The sequence below is a fragment of the Electrophorus electricus genome, chromosome 1 (genome assembly GCF_041902795.1).
Source record: "Electrophorus electricus isolate QZ-2024a chromosome 1, ASM4190279v1, whole genome shotgun sequence".
NCBI classification, from domain to species: domain Eukaryota; kingdom Metazoa; phylum Chordata; class Actinopteri; order Gymnotiformes; family Gymnotidae; genus Electrophorus; species Electrophorus electricus.
Genome location: NC_137497.1, coordinates 6946238 through 6968886, shown reverse-complemented (window position 1 = coordinate 6968886; position 22649 = coordinate 6946238). Strand labels below are relative to the sequence as shown.

General features: G+C 41.6%; 1 protein-coding gene and 1 long non-coding RNA gene across 3 annotated transcripts; one reads left to right on the top strand and one right to left on the bottom strand.

The window, feature by feature from the left end:
- The first annotated feature begins 1868 nt into the window (after positions 1-1868).
- gda (guanine deaminase) lies at positions 1869-21976 on the top strand. Of its 2 annotated transcripts, XM_027030355.3 has the most exons (14): positions 1869-2174; positions 3869-3957; positions 10804-10975; positions 11837-11924; positions 12630-12735; positions 13217-13244; positions 13462-13569; positions 14598-14705; positions 16862-16959; positions 17230-17297; positions 17485-17631; positions 17886-18004; positions 18504-18531; positions 21582-21976. In XM_027030355.3, exons 1-14 carry the CDS (start codon positions 2046-2048, stop codon positions 21650-21652), a joined length of 1359 nt encoding a protein of 452 aa, XP_026886156.3. In that variant the 5' UTR covers positions 1869-2045; the 3' UTR covers positions 21653-21976. The 2 variants fall into 2 exon arrangements, with proteins under 2 accessions (XP_026886156.3, XP_081566655.1); XM_081710529.1 differs by lacking the exon at positions 1869-2174 and having other exon boundaries at positions 10721-10975.
- LOC145656952 (uncharacterized) lies at positions 15461-17530 on the bottom strand. Its single transcript, XR_014122641.1, has 2 exons — positions 17390-17530; positions 15461-17040 (listed from the first exon to the last, which is right to left on the bottom strand). It is a non-coding gene; the product is annotated as an uncharacterized LOC145656952 (long non-coding RNA).
- Positions 21977-22649: the final 673 nt, after the last annotated feature.

Below are 22649 nucleotides of genomic sequence, written 5' to 3'. Positions count from 1 at the left end.
TTGGATAGAGGGCAGGGGGTGACCCCACCACCCGGGGCCCTCATCAGATAGGAATTGAAGTCGATTTTGGTTTCTTATTTTTATACTCTGTGTTAGAAATAAATACACCCAGACTGCATGTCCTGTTTTTTGTTTTATTAGACTTACAAGTCTAAAAAGTCATTTAATCACAATGTAGGTGGTGGTATGTGAGCGTAAGAAGACTGATTTATGTAAGAATATTTTGTCAACCATGTTTTACACAAGCAAAATATACACTGCAAAAAAAACAAAAAACAAATCCAACCCACAGACTCTTACTCTGTGGTTGTTGTTTTTTTTTTTTTTTTTAGGCCTTTTTTTAGGCCACATAAACATGTCGCCTCTCTGGCCATGGGCTTCTGTGAAGCAGCTACACACAGGCACGGTGAGAGGCTGTCTGACCAATGGTTACATCTCGGGCATGTACATGATCAACCAATCACATCACATGAGGAGGCGGGGCTTATAAAAAATGGTCAAAGCTATGTAGAAGCAGCTGCGGTGTATGTACACTGCACAAAGCAAATCCTGGAAATGTTAAGTATTTTAGAAATCCTGGCCAGATACATTTTTAGGTCCTAAAAAATTATGTATAGTCACCCTAGTTAATGTAAGAGACAGTGTTAGCGAAGTCAGTCAGCCCAGCAACTAATCTGTAAAATACTTGTAAAACACCGTTAGTTCCAGAAGCATCCACGGTTACTGAGGGCGAATAACCAGACATCACCTCATATTCTCGCATTTAACTCTGAAATACAAACCAACCAACCGCATAAAGAAATACAGTATTATAAATACATTAGCTTTATATATATATATATATATATATATATATATATATATATATATATATAATGTTTCTTTATTTTCACTCCTGCTACCAGATGAGTTACTTTGAGCCATATTTGAGACTATATTAGAACATTTTCTAATTATTTGAGAATGTGTAACCTCCCCCCTTCACTACTGTTTTAAAAGATTAATGCACCTACAAGACTATTTCAACCCTTTAAATTTAGCAAATTAATATAGTATATTGGCCTGAAGAGAGTGTCCTATTGAATGTTGAGAAGGGTATCTGAGAATGAAGGCTTCTAAAATATGTCTGTGTGTATTAGAGTTGCTGCCTCGTCTCCCCCCACCCAAGCTGGCTCAGCTGAGTCTGTGACTGAGCTACAGACTCCAGTTCCTAGGAGCCCTTCACATCAGGAACTCACATCACACGCCTTCTGCCGGAGAGAGAGATAGAAAAAAAAATCTGAAAAGCCTTTAAACTGGTCTATGCACTTAAGAATCTTTCAGAGCCTACGCAGTTTAGCTAACAAAGCCTTCATCGTGGTTTCTGATTTTAAAATATATATCACATGGTGTAGCCTAGCATTGTGGAATTCTTACGACAGATCAGTTGATCAAGGCCAGAGGGAAACAAGCACCTTACACTCAACAAAAAATGTGAACAAAAGACAAGACAGGGAGTGCATGTCAAACAAAACAACAAATAAATTGCCAGCTACCAGTTTTTTCTTTTGCTATCTGAAACACATGCTTTGTGAAGATTGTTCCAGTGACAGCCCCGTTTAGTAAATGGTTCGAGGACAGCCCTGTTTAATTTTTAGTACATTCTAGTAGAAACACACCTGAGCCCTTAGTTTTGTTTGTGTGTATGTGTGTGTGTTAAACCACAACTTGCTCAGTTATAATGTCACGTTCCCTTTACAGCCAGAGTTGTCCCGCCCCCCAGCTTAAGCAATTACTGGTTTCCTTTCATGCTGCGAAAGTTTAAGAGAAATAAATGCATTCTGCTTATTATACAACCATCGTCGTAATGAAGCTGTTCGTTACGCTTACACGTCCATGCACAATTTAATAAAATTATTGATTCATGCATGGGTGGAGTAACGCTTTAGCTGTAAGCCTGGCAGGTGGAGCCTTTTTTCTTTTTTTTTTTCTGAGGCACATTAATAACGTGGCACTGTCGTGCACTCCGTACAATAGTACAGCGAGCACTTCCAACCTTCGCAATTATGTCAGGCCGGCACGATACCGCCGCGGGCATCGCTCGCGTTTACCGAGGGTCGTTCGTTCATTCCACACGGGACGCAGCTTTGGAAATCCTCAATGATTTTGTACTGGGAGTGGACAAGTCAGGAAAGGTTCGTGATTACTTCCATGAGACGTTAGAAAACACGAACACCGCGTGTTTATAATTTCAGCAGTTTCTTTCAATCCAAGTGGATAATAACCTCGCATGATGTATATTTTGTTATTTGGGATAAGTCTAATTATGTACTTGCATCTTAATATTGGGCAAATGTGCTTTAATTCCGACGTGCTGTAACGCGACGCCTTGCTTCACAGAGGAAGTCCAAATAACACTTATCGACATTAAACCTTTCAAGTCGCTGCTAAAAAACGTTTAAGCTGTAGCTTCGTAACGCCTCGCATGATTAACTGAAGGAAATTACGCGAACAAAAAGCGAAACACGCCCGTAGTACCGAAGGCCTACCCCCCAAAAAAGTATTGTCATTCAAGTTTCCCCACAGCGTCACCGAATAACTGGAAACGAGATCTGAGGTCCTCAAAGCGAGCTGTAGCGGCTGGTGAAGGTTATGTTATGTTTGTAGAGGGCGCTATCGCTGCCCGTGTATCAGCAGTCATCGCACCGGCTGCAAGGCTGGCCCGAGGCAAGAAAATAAAGGCACAGAAATGTATATAGCTAATGTATTTATAATGCTGCATTTCTTTATGCGGTTGGTTGGTTTGTATTTCAGGGTTAAATGCGAGAATATGAGGTGGTGTCTGGTTATTCGCCCTCAGTGACCGTGGATGCTTCTGGAACTAACGAGTACTGTATTTGACAAATTAGTTGCTGGGCTGGCTAATTTCGCTAACACCGTCTCTTACATTAACTGGGATTACTATACGTCATTTTTTTAGGACCTAAAATGTGTCTTAAAGTTCTTAACATTTCCAGGGTTCGGCTCTCCTTTCGTGTTGGCGTTGGCTTTGCGCAGTCTACATACACCGCAGCTGCTTCTGTATAGCTTTGACCATTTTTTATAAGCCCCGCCTCCTCATGTGAGATGATTGGCCGATCACGTACATGACCGAGATGTAGCCATTGGTCAGACGGCCTCTCACCGTGCCCGTGTGTAGTTGCGTCATAGAAGCCCATGGCCAGAGAGGCGACATGTTTACCTTTTACATTATCTTTTGTAAACAAGGCATAATTGAGAGCTTCACGGCAGGGTGCAGTCAAAAGAGTCTGAAATTTACCATCAGTAAAAGCAATAGATTTATAGTGGATTATCAGAGGAAAAGAAGCCACCCACCCTGCCCCTGCTTTCATCTTAATTTTATGAAATTTATTTTCAAGTTTTAATCAACTAATGTGTAAAGTTCAGTATTTGTGACTGTGGCGCACCAGAGTGAAATGAATGATTTCAGCCAAATGCTTGGGAAAATAAATTTGGTGGGTTACTGAGGTCTTTCTAAATTGTGCTTTCTAACAGCCATCTATTTTGGAAAATGCTTGGTGTTGAATACATCATGTTTTTAAAAATGCGTTGTACCATGTCATATGATTTTTATCAATTGTAAGTCAAGATCATTTGTTTTATTTGAAATATCACCCCTTGGAAATAAAAGGGTGTTTGGTGAGAGCATATGAATGGGGTAAACTGTGGGTCTCACTCTCACTACATGAGCAAACAGTCCTAATTTAGTTTTGTGAACGAGGGTTTCAGTGTGTCCATTTGTAAGTTTAATCACTTTTGAAACCCATCCTTTATTGCATGTCTACTTTAAAGCTCTGGCTATAAAGGGTGCCTGCTCTCTCTCTGTTAGATCACCTTTATAGAGGAAGGTAAAAATGTGGACAGACTGGCACAGGAACAAGGCTTCAACACCGCCGATGTCGAAAACCTTGGGCCAGGGTAAGTAGCTTTATCGCAACATAATATTTATAATGACTTATTATTGTAATGTATGCCTACTTGAGAGAACTTGATTTTATTTACAATACAATTTCGTGCTTTTCACACTATATGTAGACCAATTTGTCGACATTATAGATATTACCAGGATTTATTTTTTTAATTAAAAACTGCATCACCAATTAATAGTTCTTTCCACAAGAAAAAGAAACAATTTTTTGTTTTTAATACAAACCTAGTCATCTTAAGAAGGTGAGCTTTTCCCACTATCTTAAAGAGGCTATTTGTTATATACTAAACACAATTATTTTCACAGATCTGTTCTTCTTGCCTCATGTTTGTCACTTCATAAGACATCAGTAATTAATTTGCATGAACTTCTGCCTAGGAAGAAGCCAGGCGCTCAGCTTTAAAAACAATAACTTGCGTGATATTGATGTGCGCATCTAAAAAAATCATATTTGCAGCAAAGTATATCGGCAAAGGAAAAAAGAAAACAACTAGGAAAAAATAAAAAATAAAACAAATTTACACACACACACACACACACTTGCAGTCTGAACTATGGCGTCTATTAAAAATAAAAAGTCTTAATGAGATTTATTTAGCTCAGATTCCTTTTGCTGTCATAAAGTTAACTCTGCTTTTGCTCGGATTTGCTTTGGTACAGAACTGCACATGCACCTTTGAATATAGGTCTACTACATTTACAGCATTTGGCAGATGCTCTTATTCATAGCGATTTGCAAAACTGCTGTTTCGTTTACTCATAGAATGTTTCCCAACCAGTAGGGTAGGTTACAGTTCAAGATACCATTGAACTAGAATGCTATTGAAATACAGGGATCATGTTCACACCTAGAAGTGCAAAACATGTATACGCTCTCTCTGACAACCATAAATGCAATAACAAACAATATAAAACTATATGTGCTAGAGTTTCGGTTATCCAAAAGGTGCAGGATCAATGTTCATTCGAAATATTCCAGAAATCGGTCAGTCTCCAGTCTGTATTTGAAGACTGCAAGGGACTCACCTGTCCGGACAGCCAATGGAAGTTCATTCCACCATCAAGGAGCCAGGGCAGAGAATAGTCTAGATACTTCTCTTCCATGAGACTTGAAGCATGGTGTTTCAAGCCGAGCCGTACTTGAGGTATGGATTGGGCTTTGACCATTGACATCATGTACGGAAGGGCTGGTCCATTTTTAGACTTGTAGGTGAGCATCAAGGTTTAGGGTGTGCCCACTCAGATTTAATCTTTTCTATATTTTCAGGAATGCATAAACAAGAGACACAATCATTCCCAGTGATTGTATTTAATACAATTAATGGTCAGTCTAAAAGAATAGGAGTCTCTGGTTCTGACATGGAAAAGTAGCAACCCTATCTTATACCTGGCCCACACTACAGGATTTTAAAAATCCTGACTGATATTGAAAATGCGAGTGACACCACATAATGACTTTTTTTGTTGTCTAAGTCCCCACACTATGTGAACTGCCCTGAATGAAACACTACACACTTCCAGATTGTGCACATGAACCAGAGTTCCATCAAACATTTCTGCTTCTCAAATCCTCAAAGGAGAGTCTCATTAACTGCCACATGTTTTGTTTTTATTTATTTTTTAATCACAAATAATAAAGATACGATTAAGATAATATATTTTAAGATAAGGTTCCTTAAGATTAATATAAGATTCTTTTAAGCTTCCAGCAGCTCCAGCTAGTCAGCAGGAGGACAGACTGTATACACAGATATTGTTATATAGTCTGATTGCAGTGGGTATAAAAGAATGTCTGACACATTCTGTCTTACACTGTCTTAAACTTGGACTAAATGAACTGCACAGCTGCCAGAGTTCCTCATTGAGAGGATGAGGGAGATCGTCCAGAATTGCTCTAATTTTGTCCGTTATCCTCCCCTCAGTAACTGTCTCCACACTGTCTAACTCTAGACCCACCACAGAGAGTGCTTTTCTCACCATTTATTCAGTCTGTTAGAATCTCTGGCTTTGATCCCATCACCCCAACAAAACCACAGAGGATTCTCTTACTCTGATAATCCACTGTAATTTCTTTGGTTTTACTGATGTTAAATTTCAGATTATTTTTACTGCACCATGTGGTGAAGCTCTCAATCAAACCTCTGTACTCCTTTGTGATGTCCTTGGTGATGCTTCAAATAATGGAGGAGTCACCAAAAAAACATCTGGAGGTGGCAGGAACCAGAATTGACGTAGACAGTGTAGTGTAGACAGTGAAGAGGAACGGTGCTAGCACAGTACTTTTGTGGTGTACCATTGTAACTGTTTACAGACTCAGAGATGCAGCCATCCCATCTGACCTACCGTGGCCGACCTGTAAGGTAGCACGTGATCCGGGACATGGTGTCAGGGTGCCGGTGCAGCTCCAGCAGTTTCTCTCTCAGGAAGCAGGGCTGGATGGTATTGGAAGCACTAGAGAAATCAAAGAACATAACTCTCAAAGTGCTTCCCTATTTCGTCAGGTGAGAGCGGCCCTTGTGTGTCATGAAATGATGGCATCTTCCACCCTGATTTATGGATGTTAGGCAAACTGCAATGGGTTCAGGAAGTCCATCAGAGACCTGAGTGCTCAGGTGCTGCAGAACTAGCCTCTCGAATTTTTCATAATGTGTAAGGTCAAAGCCATCAGTCTGTAGTCGTTAAGACCACATGGACGACTCTTCTTTGGGACTGGAATGATGCATGAGGTCTTCTTCAAACTCAGAGGGAGATTGAAGAGGTGCTGTAGAGGAGCTGTCAGCTGCTCAGCACATGTTTTTAACATCCTGGGGTTGATGTCTTCAGGTTAATTAGCTCTGTTACTACGAAGCCTGTAGAGTTCCCACTTCACCTGGATGATGAAGGTAGGACTGGGTGAGGAGGGGGTATGCAGGGAGCTGAGGGTGCTTGTCATGCTTTTCATCCCATTCCACACCTCTCTTGTGGTGTTCTCACCCCTTCTAGTCTCAGTGTTCTCCCTACAGCATTTCTCAGCTTCCCTAAGTTTTCTTGGTTTCCTCTTGGGTTCCTTTCAAACAGCCAAAAGTTCCTATTTGTCCATAGACATGAAGCCTGCTTTTTCCTGTTAAGAAGACATTTTATTTCTCTATTTATTCATGGCTTGTTATGGTAGCAGTGAACCTTCTTGGCAGGTGCAATGGTATCCTCACAGAGAGAGACCCTTAATGTCTTCCCCATAGTCATCCTGGGACAATTTCCAAGTTTTGACCTGAAGGCACTCTCGAAGGTTCTCAGCATCCTTGGACCAAACTTTCACAATCCTTATGCTGGCTATCTGTTGCATGACCAGTGGCTTATAGGTGGCCACAAGGTGTGTGAGATTATGATCAGACTCTGAGTAGGTGGAGAGCTGAGGAACTGTGTGCTTTTTTTTTTTCCCCCACATTGATTTAAAAATGTCCAGAATCTTGTCACAGATCTATATGAGGGCAATGTCTCTGAAGTCATTTATCTTCATTTATCTATTTACATTATTTTTCTAGACCTACTGCAGCTCACCTGGTAGATGGACTCAGGTGCTAGCAATGCCAAAGTTATGGGTTTGAAACCCAAGAAAGAACACATTCGGTCATACTGATGAATACGAAAGTCTGAATAATATGTAACCCTGGATAAGACCAACTGCCCAAAGTTATTAAAACTTGACTAGGCTATATATTTAGAACTTCTGCAAAGTCAGTGGAAAGGCCACATGGACTCTGTACTGTCATGTAAAATAGGTGTGTAGCAAACACAGAAGGCAGCCACCATACCGGGGGTTCAAACCCCAGTCTCACAGGAGATAAACATGAGTTCTGATCACCAGACTAAAGAGCCAGCTCTCTAGCAGAGCTCCAGGGAGCAACCCTGCACGTGACGCTGTCCATGGCCACACCCATGCCCCTCATCAGGGGTCCACACACTAGGCTACACCATCCCCTCACACCAGGGGTGGGTTCATCAACCTGGGGCATGCTCCTGATGGCTTCAGCACCATCCCACTTCTAACACCATGTGTAAAAAAGGCTGAAGGCCGCCACCCTACCTGGGACTTAAGCCCATGTCTGACAGGAGGTAAATGTGAGCTCTGACCACTCTGATCATCAGTGCTCCATTTCTAGTACATCTTGTCAACTCGGAGGATCCAGTTTTTGATGCCATTGGTAAAAAAAATTCTAATCCTTCTCAAAGCCTCTTTATAGTCCCTAGAAATGATGGACTTTGGGATGAAATGTAAAATGTTGGTAAATGATTTCTCACCTTTTGTTCTTGTTTGGTTCCATCACAGTAGGGTCCCATGAGACAGTTCTGAGAGAGGTGGGTGGGTGTGTAAAGAAGATTCCAGTTAAGAAACTGCAGTGTACCATAGTAAGATATATTTATAGTTGACTACGTAGGTGAAAGGTGACTTTTTACAAGGTTGTACACTCATGAATTCCTGTTTGGCCGAAAATATGTTAAGGAATGTTAAGTCACCTGGAAAAAAATCTAGCTAATGTTGCACAGCTCAGTCAGTCAGTGAGTGTGTGACAGCAGGAAGCTGCTGCTCTAACACGATGAGAAATTAAAGATCTTTAATTTTTAAAGATATTGTCGAGTTTTTGGTAGACATTTAGGAATAAACCCTGTGAACACGTTTGTTAGTGTTGCCTCATTGTTTTGGCTCTATAGAATATATTCCATCTTGTGTTTTTATTGTTATGATTTGATTTTATGCACAGAAATTATTCCCCATGCACAACACATCTGTCTTCCCACAGAGAATAAACTAAAATCAGGTAACACAAAAGTGATTTATTGTATGGGATGAAGCAAGATACCAAAACACACCTCAAACTATTGTGGTTTTGATTTGCTTTGAAAATGAGGCAAACCATGATGCAAACGAGCATAAAACACGGCTGGCATAAAATATGCACACGAACAAGTCCGCTCTTATTTTCGACATGGTAGTGTCATTGTTGACAGTAACTGCAGCATTATGAGCAAAGTTGAGCAATTTTGATGTGACCAGTGCAGGTCTTAAGGAGAACACCTTCCTCTGCATGTCATTTGTAGGCCTACACAGGCAGTCTCTGTTTGAGTGTGCCAAGAATCAATGTACTAATGTTGGTCATGTACTGATTTTGGCCAAAAGTTGCTAGTGGTAGCTTTGAAGGCCAACTTGAATTTTCCCCGTACGCCAGGGTTTGCCTGACGATGCGTTGCTTCCGCCAGATATTTCAGCATACCAGCTGTGTCTGAAATCATGTACTATGCCCTGTTTATCAAAGAATATACTTTAACTTATCTGCGAAGTATGCATATTTGATGTACGTGTTTAAATCGATTACTACAGAAATACACTTTAAGGATATGGCACCCCCTGTGACGGCTAATCCTTTGGGTAGCCTAGCTAACATCAGCTGTCACCTTTCAGATATTGGCTATGAATGGCTCCTCACATTCGCTTGTGCAGTTACTAGTTGTACAGATATTGCAAGGTAATCTTAGCTCTGTGCTTCTTTAAGTGTGCAAAAAAGCACACTTGAACATACTCCGCTTTAAAGCAGGACAGGACAAGCTCTAGATGTTGGAGATGCTGTTCAAATGCAGATGGAAGCACATCATCTAAATGTAACAAGAGAGACTGAAATCTCTGATGTACATAACACGAGAGGCATACATATAACCTTAAAGGTTTTCTCATTCAACTGACGCTAATCAACGAACATTCTTAGTGTACATGTGGCTTCTTGACGGTAGCCAGTGGGAAATGATATGGACTGCTGTTTTCCCTAATTAGTCCCTATTCAAAACGCTGGCTAATGTGACTCTTGGCCACCTCATATTCATTAAGAGGAAGTCGTAGTTAGCGTTGACACACTGGGAACTCATTAACTATGGAAATCTCATGCTGTGCATCCTAGGTCGTCATCTGCCTTAGGAAACACACCTGGGTATTTAAAAGGTAACTCTCTTGCCTAAGCAGTCTGTTCTGGTATTAAACTTGGAAACCATACCTGGTGCATTTCATGTATAGAATGCTTATCCTCACTGATGACCTAACAACAAAACATGTTTCTCCTGGTAGACTGCGCACTCAAACCCTGTAGGAGCTTGTTCACCCGCCACAATAGTGTCACTGTTTTAGCACCAAGCAACTGCACCATTCGCATTTATATACCTCGGCCTGCTGCTGTTTAAACTTATAGTGGAAGGAACCCCCTGTTCCCAGTGCCAAACTGTAATGTCGTAATCACCCCACTTTGTTTTCAAAGTCTACCTTTTTAAAAGACATGTACGACCAGACTTTAATATACAAGGGGCTTATTAGCCAAACGGAGTTTAAAAATAATTTATTATTTACTGCTAAGTTTAAAGATAAAGGTCAAAGGTGCATACAGACTGGGTTAGAAAAAAAATTCTGTAATACATGAAGCATTTTTGAATGCAAACTGAGGGACCAACTAGGCTCAGTTTGCAATAATAGAAAATTATCCCGACTAGGACAATGTCAACTACATCTGTTAACCAGGAAAAAAGTGAACCTGCATATCAAAACCTCCTTAATAATGCAATAATAATTACAAACATCCCAATGAATTATTTCTTCAAGTAGATTAAAAATAGCTCACTGCCTGCCAATCAGAAGATCCACCAGGCCCAAACACGCCTGGTCTCAGCATCACGGCCTCCTCACGCGGTACATTACAGTACACTGGTAACACCTTTCTTCCATACACATGTAAAAAGAAACTGACGAGACCTGTTCCGAAGTTACCGCTGGTTTTCCTCCACGGGGACGTCTGACGGTGATGATGGCATTTCTGTCACAGTGAGTTCTTCATGCCGGGAATGGTGGACACGCACATCCATGCATCGCAGTACACCTACATGGGCACTGCCCTGGACCTTCCCCTGCTGCAGTGGCTCAACACATACACCTTCCCTGTGGAGTCGCGCTACCGGGACCTCAAATTCGCCAGGGACGTCTACACCAAAGTGGTGGTGAGTCCCGCCGGCGCGGGCAGTGATGGACCGATTTTAATTGTTTATAGCCATTTGTTTCTACAGCCGGTTAGCTTATGTAGTGCTTTGAAGTTGGTGCATGTTGGAATCCCATCGAGGAGCAGTTAATGCATATGGTGAGGCAGGCAGAGGGAGTAGGGTGGAATTATTTTGATGTTTCACAAGGCAAACTGCCAACCCAGAAAAACAAATCCAGGAATACACAACACCGAAGATTCCTAAGCGAATACACGCTACAACAAAACATTCCAACCGAGACGACTGTCTAGCAGTTCAAGCAGAAGGGGAATGTATAGGAATGTATAGGAAAAAGTGTAGCAAACAGGAACAGATCATTAAAATGGAGTCAGGATGTGTTCAGAGAGACAAAGAACGAGGTGGACGAGTAGCAGGGAGTGATGTAAATAGGGTAGTTGGGTTTTATTACTGTAATTATACACTTTTTTTTTATAGAACTGCCTCTAAAGGTCACTCATGCAGTGTTTATCTGAATAATATAAATGGCAATATAATTTAGTACAAATTATAATTTAGCATAAAATTGCAGGTATACTCTCCAAAAAGGTGCTCAGAGTGGTTACGTCGCTGTTCTGAGAATGGCAAACAGGAGCAGACCCCGTTTTGAATTTGAATTTGCTTTACGTCTGTCTGAACGCACAGTAACTTTGGCATTTAGGAATGGTTCAGGCATGGCTATGAACTGCTCGCTGTTATCTGTGTGCTGAGCAGCATGACGAGAGTCATGTGAGAAATTAATTGTGTAGGTGCTTGAGACCAGGTTGTTTGTTGGTTTGTTTTTGTTTTAACTTATTCTTTGTACATTGTTTGTATTGGATATAGAAAAGAACTCTACGCAATGGGACCACAACTGCCTGTTACTTTGCTACTATACACACAGATGCTTCGTTACTGCTTGGTCAAATTGCAGGTAACTCCACCGCTCACATATTTCCCCCCCAAACACACACACACACACACACACAAACAAACAAAAGTAAACTTTGGAGTTTGTCCATTGAGTAATGGCACACCTTCACGTTTGAAGACCCAGAGCTAGTACGTTATCCTGTTGCATAGGTCACATGAGGAAAACATAGTTTTGATTGAACTATTGGAGAGGAATAATGCTTTGAGTTTCTTCATTACATCAATAATGCATACTGAACTCCTCACCTCATGCAAATCACAAATACCAGTACATGGACCTCTAATACCTATTTTTTGTTGTAGATGTTCCACTGGGTTTCACAAAGCATGGTAGTTTCTGGTTTAATAATCCACCACTGGTTTAATAATCCACCATTTCACTGCGAGTTATACTGTGTAGGACTATGTATGTGACGAATAAACCAAACTTGAACTTGAATGTCACGCTTCAGGTGGTTGGAGAGCTCTAGCTAAAACACCAATGCAGCTAACAGCTGGTGTACACATCAGCTTCCACTTAGCAGGACACAATATGCACTTGTTACCTTTCCTTTACTACTTCTAATTTTTGCACTGTAGGTCTGAACTAACTGTGTGATGCAATGTAGGTGGGAACTAAATGCAAAAAAATGAACTAGTCTAAAAAAAAAAAGATGGAAATATTAAAATGAGCCAAGAAAACCTCTCCTAAACCCTTGCCTTACAGATGATCTCGGCCAGAGGGCTCTCGTGGGGAAGGTGTGCATGGACATCAACCCGATGGTCCCGCAATATAAGGAGCTCCTGGACGAAAGCAAAGACGAGACGCTCCGGTGGGTGTTGTCGTCATGTGGTTCTTCGGGTCGAATGACTTGCTGTATCTTTTCTGCGCTTTCATGCATGTGACCAGTGCAAGTGACCAAGGGAGGAAAAAAAGCAACTGAGACATACTGGCCAGTGACGGTTCCAGTTTTGGCATCATAACATAAAGGGCTTTCAAGCAGAAGTAGTCATGTTACAGCTACTAAAGTGCACAATATGTGCATTCATCGAGCCCCTCTGTTAGTGAGCCCTGGGCTGACCACAAAACATTTTCCCATACTGGGTCTGCATAGGACTTGATTACTGTTAATACCAGTTTAAACCTATCCGTGTACCACAGATATATAAACACTGTATTAATCATTTAAAAGCTCTGTAATATTGTTTAATTGATATCGGTTGCTATAAAACGGCTAACCAGCTGATGGCCAATAACCCCCTCAGTTTTACTCTGCCAATGTTCGATAGTCCTACCTTTTTTTTTCCCCCCAGTTTCATCCGTGAACTTCTCCAGAAAAAGGTAAAGTCCCTGGCTCTTCGTATAAACAAATAGAGGGGGCAACGAAGAACAGTACAAGCTGTTGAATGTGGCTTCTTAAGTTTCAGATGCAGTTAGTGCCTTTGAGTTTTTCTACATTTCATAATGATGCTTAAAAGATTAAACTTCATTCCTGTATGTGGAACTTTAGACTTGATATAGATATGTGTGCGCGCGTGTGTGTGTGTGTGTGAGACAGTATCCTCGTGTGAAGCCGGTGGTAACCCCTCGCTTTGCTGTGTCCTGCTCATCCTCACTGCTTGATGCTCTGGGAGAAATCGCCAGGAGCAATGGCCTTCATATTCAAGTAAATAGCCCCTGCACTTCTCTCTCTCTTAGAGACACACACGCACACGCACAAACGCACACGCACGCACACGCGCACACACACACGCACACACAAACGCACACACAAACGCACACACACACACACACAGAGAGAGAGAAATTTTGAAAGGGACATTTTCCATGTGGACAATTAAAGTAATTCACTTAATTGCTGCCATATAAAAATAACTCGCTAACCCACGTAGGCCTGCTGATACGACAAAAACAACTGAATTATCTATAGTACATCTGTTCCCATAGTCCTCTACATGCATTAGAGACATGCTCCATGTCCCGAGTACTCACTACCATTAAAAAAGGTTGCCAGTTCAAGCCCCACCACCGCCAGGTTGCTACTGTTGGGCCCCTGAGCAAGGCCCTTAACCCTCAATTGCTCAAATTGTATTCAGTCATAATTGTAAGTGGCTTTTGATAAAAGTGTCAGTTAAAGGCCATAAAGGTAAATGTGTCCTAAACTCACCCAGACAAGTTATGGCCTTGTTGCTGAAATCCCTTTGCCCACCCTGTGGTGAAATGCTGATAGGATGACAACCTTATCTGTGGCCTTGTTTCCTGCTCACACAGGCTCAGTTTACTGTTTAATGTGTGTAGTTTACCTGTCATAATAAAGGTGTCTGTTGTCTGAACTGGACATACCAGTGTCTCATATTGCACTGGCAGATCTCTGCTGTTAGTCAGAGTAAATAAGCCCTGTGGATTCATGGGAGATGTAGTTCTATTTTGTGCCATTCATGGAACCATAAACCTTCTACTCTGAGAGGATGGGGACTCTTGGATATCTTTTGTATTTATTTATGCATACATTTAGTCCAAATGTGTGTTAGTTGTGTGTCATTTACATCACCTCAATTTATGTTGACTCCGATTTCCAACTTCTAGAATTGACTTGGACAATTTCATCTCAGTTCTTTACATAGTTCCTTGACAGCACTAACATATTGAGATGAAGTCTGTGTGTGTTGTAACTGCTTAGCTCTTTATTTCCAGAGCCACATCAGCGAGAACAAGGAAGAAGTAGAACTGGTGAAGCAGCTCTTTCCAGACTGTTTATCCTACACGGATGTCTACCTCAAACATGGCTTGCTCACAGATAAGGTGAGACGGGGCTGAACATTTGGGTTTCTTTCACCTCTTCACCCTCTGTTCAAATTTAACATGTTTAGGAATTTGGCCTTAGTGTAGGCCTTTCGAGTTCCCATGTCTCAAATGGTGTGTCTCAACCAGCAGCAACGTTCAGTAGTGAACCGCGTAGGGAGTCGGCCATTTTTTATGGTGTCTGATTTATTAACATTGTTGCAGTGAACTGAAAATTCCCACATTTAACACAACCTTTTTTTTTTTTTTTTTTACCTAATCTCGTTTAACCTAATTCTAGTCATTTTATTGCTATATCACCTCGTGTATCTCCCATACTATTTTGTGAGTTATCAAATAGACAACAGGGTGGTGCATCCCCATGACGTGAGTCAAGAACCCCTTAATTGTAATTTATAGAAATTACAGAAAAGGGGACCTTTTAAAGGTCTAGGAGAAGAGTGAATGGAAAGCGTGTCTCTCTTGTATGAAGGGACAAGTCCGTTCACAGCCCTAAAAGCAAATAATAAAGTCTTGTATTGAATCCTAAATTGATCTGGAATCCAGTGAAGGGATGCCAGTATCTGGGTAACATGATCTCTCTTCTTAACAACTACTAATATTCAAACTGCAACATTTTGACTTAGCTGAACACAAGCGAGAGATGACTGGCTGACCCCAGAATTCAGAGCATTACAATATTCCAGATACAATGAAATGAGTGTGAGTTAGTATTTCCAGTTTGTAACAAAGAAGTCGTCTAAGCAGTGCAAACGTGATTATAGAGTGCTTTATTTAGAGATTTAGAAACTGGAACCCAAACATGGGCTCTTGCAGAAATGTAGGTATTCCGTAAACAACACAAAACCTTGGACAAATAAAGCAAAGAACAGTATCCACGAATAAAATAAACAAGCATCACTAAGAACAGGGAAACTCGATTACTAAATACACAGGCTAACGAGAGCTGGACAAGACAAAGATCTGTATAGTAAAGGTGAGAACATAACAGTAGCCAGAGTGGAGATTAGAACAAAAATACAGACCACATGGTACCATGATGCCACAGAAACTGTGACATAAATTTTGTAGATTGTAATTGATTCATATTGCCAGTTAGCTGCTCTTACCAGCTCCATGTTGTTGCTTTTCAGGCTTTAGCGCTGGGTCAAGTCATCCAAAGATGTTTAGCAGAAAACAGAACGCTGAGCCCTAGCTAAAGTTTGCAACATCACTTTTTGTGGTGTTTTGGGTGCAAGCATGTCATGTAGTATTGGTGGAAGATTGCAGTTGTGTTTGAGTGGAAAATGTTGTCAGTGCATTTTAATTGTTGCTACATCGAAGTGAAACTTTTAAGGGTATAGAATGACTGAAATAACTTCAAGCATTGTTTTAATACAAAGCTGTATAGAAGGATGCAGTAGTAGCATTGATGATTATTGTTGAAGGTACATGAACTTTGGGAAATCACCAGGAACTCAAGCTCACACTACGTGCCCACAAGACCAACTTTAATCTAATTGGAAAGCAGGGATAGATTTATATCTCCTGGGGTTTTAAAATAAATACATAATGACTTTTTTTTTTTCTTTTCTTTTTGTTTCAAGTTGACTGATGGTGTCTGTGATTTACCCATGGTGCTCCACTGTAGTCCGTGGGCAGTTAAATTCACCGTTTCTATATGATCTGTGTTTGTTTGGGTGATGAAGTCCACAATGATCTGAAAGCAGCTTTGCTCATTGCAGTATACATGTAAGATGCTACTGTATTCCCACAGCATCATGACCCAAGTCAAGCAAGTACACGTTAGCATAGGCGTTGCTACTATGTTGATATCTTTTAAGAATCCATTTGAATCAAGTTCATGTGGTGTACAGTCTGTAGGGAACTTTTGTGACTGTCATGGTGACCTAGGAGTATCCACACTGCATCCTAGTGTTACAAAGCAGATTGACATTGATCTTCGTCATTGTATATATAGTTGTAAAACTTGGATTGCCTTCAAAACCCTTAAATGATGAGATGAGCCACCTTCACTTAAGCAGCCTTTTCTAAATCAATGTTGAGGTCAAAACTAATTCTTAAACTGAAGTTTCTTTATTTAGTTGGGTGTTGTGAAGCTTACAGAAATTCGTTAAAGTTAATGGAACTGTTATGACGATGATGGTGATTGGTAGACGGTGATGGCTCATGGTTGCCACCTGACCGATGAGGAACTGAAGATCTTTCACAAGAATGGTGCTTCAATCTCCCACTGTCCTAGCAGCAACATCTCGTAAGTGTGGATCCTCTTGGTCCAGCTTAGCATGGCGAACAGCTTGGGGGGGGTACTTGTCTCTTGACAGTAGAGAACATACTGCAGTTGTGATGCAACAAAAAAAGGATACATTTTTGAAATTTTTGTTAAACACATTCACTGTTTGATTAGTACATGTATAAAATGTGTAAAAATGTATTTAAATGCTTGTCATGTGGATCATAATGGATTGATTATGCTTGCTTTCTTTCTTTCTTTCTCTCTCTCTCTCTCTCTCTCTCTCTCTAGTTTAATGAGTGGCATACTTAATGTTCGTAATGTTCAAAAACACAAAGTGAAGTTAGGCCTGGGCACAGGTGAGCTCTGAATTCCTTTAACTATGCACAGTTCAATACCCTAAGATGATATTTGTAAACCCTTTTTTATGGCATTGTACGGAATAAATGACCTGGAGGGCATAGGTAGAAGGTTTTTTCATGCAGCAGTGATGCGATGATGCTCTTAGCGATGTTGTCTCTTAGCGATGTTGTCTCTTGGGCGCAGATGTAGCAGGGGGTTACTCCGCCTCCATACTGGACGCAGTCCGTCGTGCCATTGACACCTCCAAGGTCCTGACCATTGAGCACCCTCAGCTGCGTCCCCTAACCTTTGAAGAAGTCTTCTGGCTGGCCACGCTCGGGGGCAGCGAGGGTATGGCCTCCTATAACCCTTCTGAGGGGAATTTACCTCCAAATCACTTCCGCTATGTTCTGTTTCACTCCAGTTAGGCCTATAATAGGAATTTTATTACTGAATGTTCATGGAATCATTCATTGCCAAGTGTGAGCAATTGACATTACTGTATTTTGTCAGGATTTTCAAAGGCAGACTGCTGGGACAATGTTTTGTAAACGTAATTTTGCAAGCCGAACTGGCGGGATTTATTGATTCCCTGGCACTTGCAGCACTCTCATTGGATGATCGGATAGGAAATTTTGAGGTGGGGAAGGACTTTGATGCTCTGCGAGTGAACGTGTCTGTTCCTGGAGGGCCACTCGATGTGTTTCCTGAAGATGTCCTCAAGGTTTGACCCCTTCATTCACATAAACAGCACTTCTCCATGTTTACACGTCAAAGGCCCATTGATGTCCCTATTTTACAGACATCACTGTTGAAGGACTACAATGTGTGGAGGAATGTAAATGCTGGAACATGTCCATGTTTGCGTTCTAGTTGTTTACACGGCAAATAGATCGACACGTTTGGCATTTTTGGTACTTCTAGACAAAAGTACAAGAAAGACCAAGATTAACCTAGACCGAGTTCATCACTCATGAGACTCAGTTACTCACTCAATTTTTTCATATTAACGTAATCATAAGTTAATTGGCTTCCATGGCCTTCACATTATATTAGTTTCAGAATTTAAGAGGTCAAGACAATCTAACACGCTGCTATACAGTTAGAGTAGGCTTGGATTTGTTTGTTATTGCTGCATCAGATTACAATGATTAGCTAAGCAAATATAGCACAGTGTGAACTTGCACAAAGTAATGGAATTGTTGTATTTCTGTGTCTTTTAGGTCATTGTGGAGAAATTTCTAAATCTGGGTAAGACACCATGGCTTTCATTCATTTCTCTTTTTCTCCAATATGGATGATTTCCCACACTCAACTCGACACATTTTTATGATTAATAAATACTTAAGTTACTTAACTGAAGAACATACTGGAATGGAGGCCTTGTTAATTGTCGAGCATCAGATTCAGGAGGAACAATGTGAACTCCATCCTGGCTATGGAACCATGATCCAGGTCTTTAGCCTTTCCCACATAGTTGAGTTGGCATAGCAGTTTGCCACTCCAGTATACGTGTGGAACCTGAGAAACATATGATCGAGTGCCAAGAGATGATCTGTGGGAGGTGTCCAGGGCTGCTAAAGCAGCCATTAAATTCTTGTACTGTTAAAGTGAGCCCTGTGTCCTCATTCTTGACATTAAGTCCAGCTTGCTCGGTGTGGGCGTTGGACTCCACCAAGGTTGTGCCCTGTCTCCACTCCTGTTTGTAATACTCAAGGACAGGATAATAAGGCATAACTGACAACCGGACGGCTTCCGTAGGGGGATTGTGAGGTTGAACCACTGCTATTGGCAGACGATGATGTCCTTCTGGATTCCTCATTACGGAAGTGCTCAGTTGAGTGGTTTACAGCTGGCTGTGAAGTGGTGCGTATGTGGATCAATACCTTCAGGTCTGAAGCAGGCTTACATTTCCTGACGGGCCTGGGAAAGCCCTGGGCTCCCTTGGGTGGAGCTGATGGAACTGGCTGAGGAAACCTGAGCTTCTCTGCTCACCCTATTCCCACAATAACCCTGAAATGGAATTGGTGGATTAGAAGATCCGGCACTGATTGGAAATGGGGACAAGGCCCGGCTACACTATTGTGATGGCAGTATCACCACAGCGGTAGCTCGGTGGTTAAGATACTTGACTAGTTATCAGAAGGTTGCCAGTTCAAGCCCCACCAAATTGTGCTCAAGTTGTGTTCAATCAGAATAGTAAGTTGCTTTAGATGCAAGTGTCAGCTCAATGGTATAAATGTAAAAGATGCAATTAGGGGGTTGTAGGTGGGAAGAGTCTGCAAGATGGTGTTCTGCTGATGACTGCTGTGTCATGTACCTATTGGTTGCTAGAGAAAATAATCTTATGGCAGCACTTATTGCCAGTTCAAGCCCCACTGCTGGGCACCTGTGCAAGGCCCTTAACTGTCCATTGCGTAAATTGTACTAATTGTCATAATTGTAAGTTGCTTTGGATAAAAGTGTCCGCAAAATGCAATAAATGTGGGTGAGGATGGAGGCTAAACCTAGGAAGTATAAGTTTCAGTTGTTGGGAAAGGAGTGTTTGAAGCTACTGCTGACATGTTATGTTATTTGAGGAATTTAAATGTGCTAAGGTAAGTCGTGACCCGAGTTGGGGTCCAAGGATGTGGCAACAAAGGAGAAAGTGGAGTCCATGACCGGAGGGGCGGTCAGCGGAGAGCACACTGGAGCACAGGGATGTGGTGGAGCATGTGCATAGCTGAAGGGCAGGGCTTGGTTAGGTGATCCGTGGAAAGTGTCCTCACCAGACAGAAGGTAAATGATTACTAGCTTTATTCGTGAACAGGAAGCGAAAGCACAGCGAGCGACATTGGCTTCGCAGAGAAAATGTAACGGTGAGCGGTAAGGAGGCGGACGCATGGGCAGAGAAGAGCGATATTTATTAGGGACAAATCCAGATTGAGAGTCGACAGAGCAGTCCAGGGTCATTGAGCCAGTACGCAGAGTATGGGGATACATGATGATAAACAAACAAACAAACAAACAAACAAAAACCCACACACGAAGGCAGACAAAGGAAGCCGGCTATAGCAGAGGAAACACGAAGACTAGGATAAACATACAGACTAGGAAGCACAGAGTTCAAATTTACGAGCATATAGATACAGGCTTGCCAAAACCTCAAAACATGCATCCAATACAATGAACCTCAATACAACCAAACATCCATTCAAACAAACAATGAACAGCCAAGAGAAAGGCCACAAGACAGAGTTTAAATACATGAACTAGAATAGAAACTGGAAGACGAGAAATGAGGAACAGGTGTGGAAAATCAAACCAGGGGCGGAGAAAACAAAACTACGGAATGGAGCCGAAATGCACACGACGGGGAAAACACGGAAGCTGGGAGGGCCTAACCGTGACAGAAAACAGGGACGATGGCTTTGTTGAGGAATTTAGACGGGTGGACCTGGCGAGAGTTGTGGGCAATGTGATGCGAGTCACATAAAATCTTTAGCTTGGAGTGACTTCCAGCATATTTCGAACTAGCTGTATATGATGTGTGGGGCAATATACTTGGAAACAAAAATCAGGTGTTTAGCGCATTGGCATGTGCATTCAATAATAACCACGTGGAGGTGAACTCTGGAATTTGGATTTAGGGGCTATAAGATAAGGGCAGCTATGAAGGAATTATCTGAAGTAGATGAGAGCACAGGTTGGTTGGGGTAATGTATTGTAAAGATAGAACGGCTGAAGTGTTTGGTGTCTCAGGTACATGGAGACCTGCGCAGGTGAATGGATTGTGTCGTGCTATTGTTGTGTCTAGAATGGTGGGTCTATATGGAACTGGCAGCACCGAGTGCACATTAACGTTGCCGGTGGGGCTGGTCGGCCTTAGTCACCAGGGAGGCCGGTGTGAGTTTACACCTAAAGAGGTTTTCTATGTCACTGGTTTAAAGTGAGCTTAGAGAGGGGTTGGGCTGGAATACCAGACCTCACTGTCGAGCCTTTTGGAGGTGTTGTGGGCTCAACTCTGTGAAACCATGACGAACGTTGGTGCCTACCTGATGAACCCTGTGAAGAGCTTGTGAGGTTGTGGTGTCTGGAATGAAGTGAGTGGGCTGGGTCTTGTGTGAATCTAGTCGTTTGACACAGGAAATGGGACATCCTATGCACAATTACAACACGCACGCACACACACACACAAGGTGGCACAAGAACTGTATTTACATATAATGTGAATTATTTAAAGAAGTTTGAATATAAATGATTGGCGTTAGCTTGACGTGATTAAATGTGTATTAATACCTGTCCCCGTGTTACTCCTGCAGGTGACGATCGGAACATTGTTGAGGTGTACGTGGCTGGCAGAAAAGTGGTGCCTTTCTTGGGAAAGGAGTAAAAATTTGATCATACCTTTCAGCAAGCCCAAGAACATTCCAGAGAGTAACTGCAATGTAGTGCAGTAAAAAATTACTTTTAAAAAAGGTTTACTGAGCAACAAGACATTTCATGTGGAGGGCCCTCATCTGCTGTGCAGGAAATGTGATTCACTGTACTTCACTGCAATTTTTACTAGATCGATTTTAATTTTCCCCATTCTCTCTCTCCATTTCTTTCTCTGATATTTGTTCAATTTCTTAGTCATATAAACATCCCTTTTTTTTGTCTGTTGTTCAATTGAAGTGTATAACATGTTAAGAAATTAAAGCTAAATGTAAGCCTCTTTTTGTCGTATTGTCTAGACCAGTATCCTTTGGTCTATGTGGGCTTACTGCAATGCAAGTAGCACATAATGGACAGCTGTTAGCTGCAACAAGCATAAAACAGGAATCGGGTTTATGCCATCATGTAAAGGTAGATCCTGAATAGCTTTCTATTTCACATATGAGAGACCTTACTAATATGTCCCCTATATGTCAAGGTAAACTGGACACCATTTGCATAATTTCATTATATAAACATGCCAAAACAATAAAACCATCGAATGGCTTTGTAACTTAAGTAGTTTAACCTGCATGTTCAACACACACACACACACACACAAACTTGCATTGTGATTGTGATCTTTCATAGCTGTCTGTTTCACTTGTTTGTGATGTGAGTGAGAGCTGTTGATTTTCTTTAAGTGTAAAAAAAAACAACAACTCGTGTAGATGGTTCACTAAATTACAGAGAAGCTTAAGCACCAAAGGGCTTGGGCTTTTGGAGACATATTGGAGCATTTGCTTTATAGCCGTCCAGCAGTTCAGTGAAAGTCACACACTCACCCATAGGGGGAGACAGCGTCTTATTTGTGGTTCACTAAATCTGCATTGCTTAGTAATCCTAAACCAGACACAAACACTGAAAACGCCCTGGCTGCTAGTTTGCTTAAAAGGAGCTTGCTTTGGTGAGCT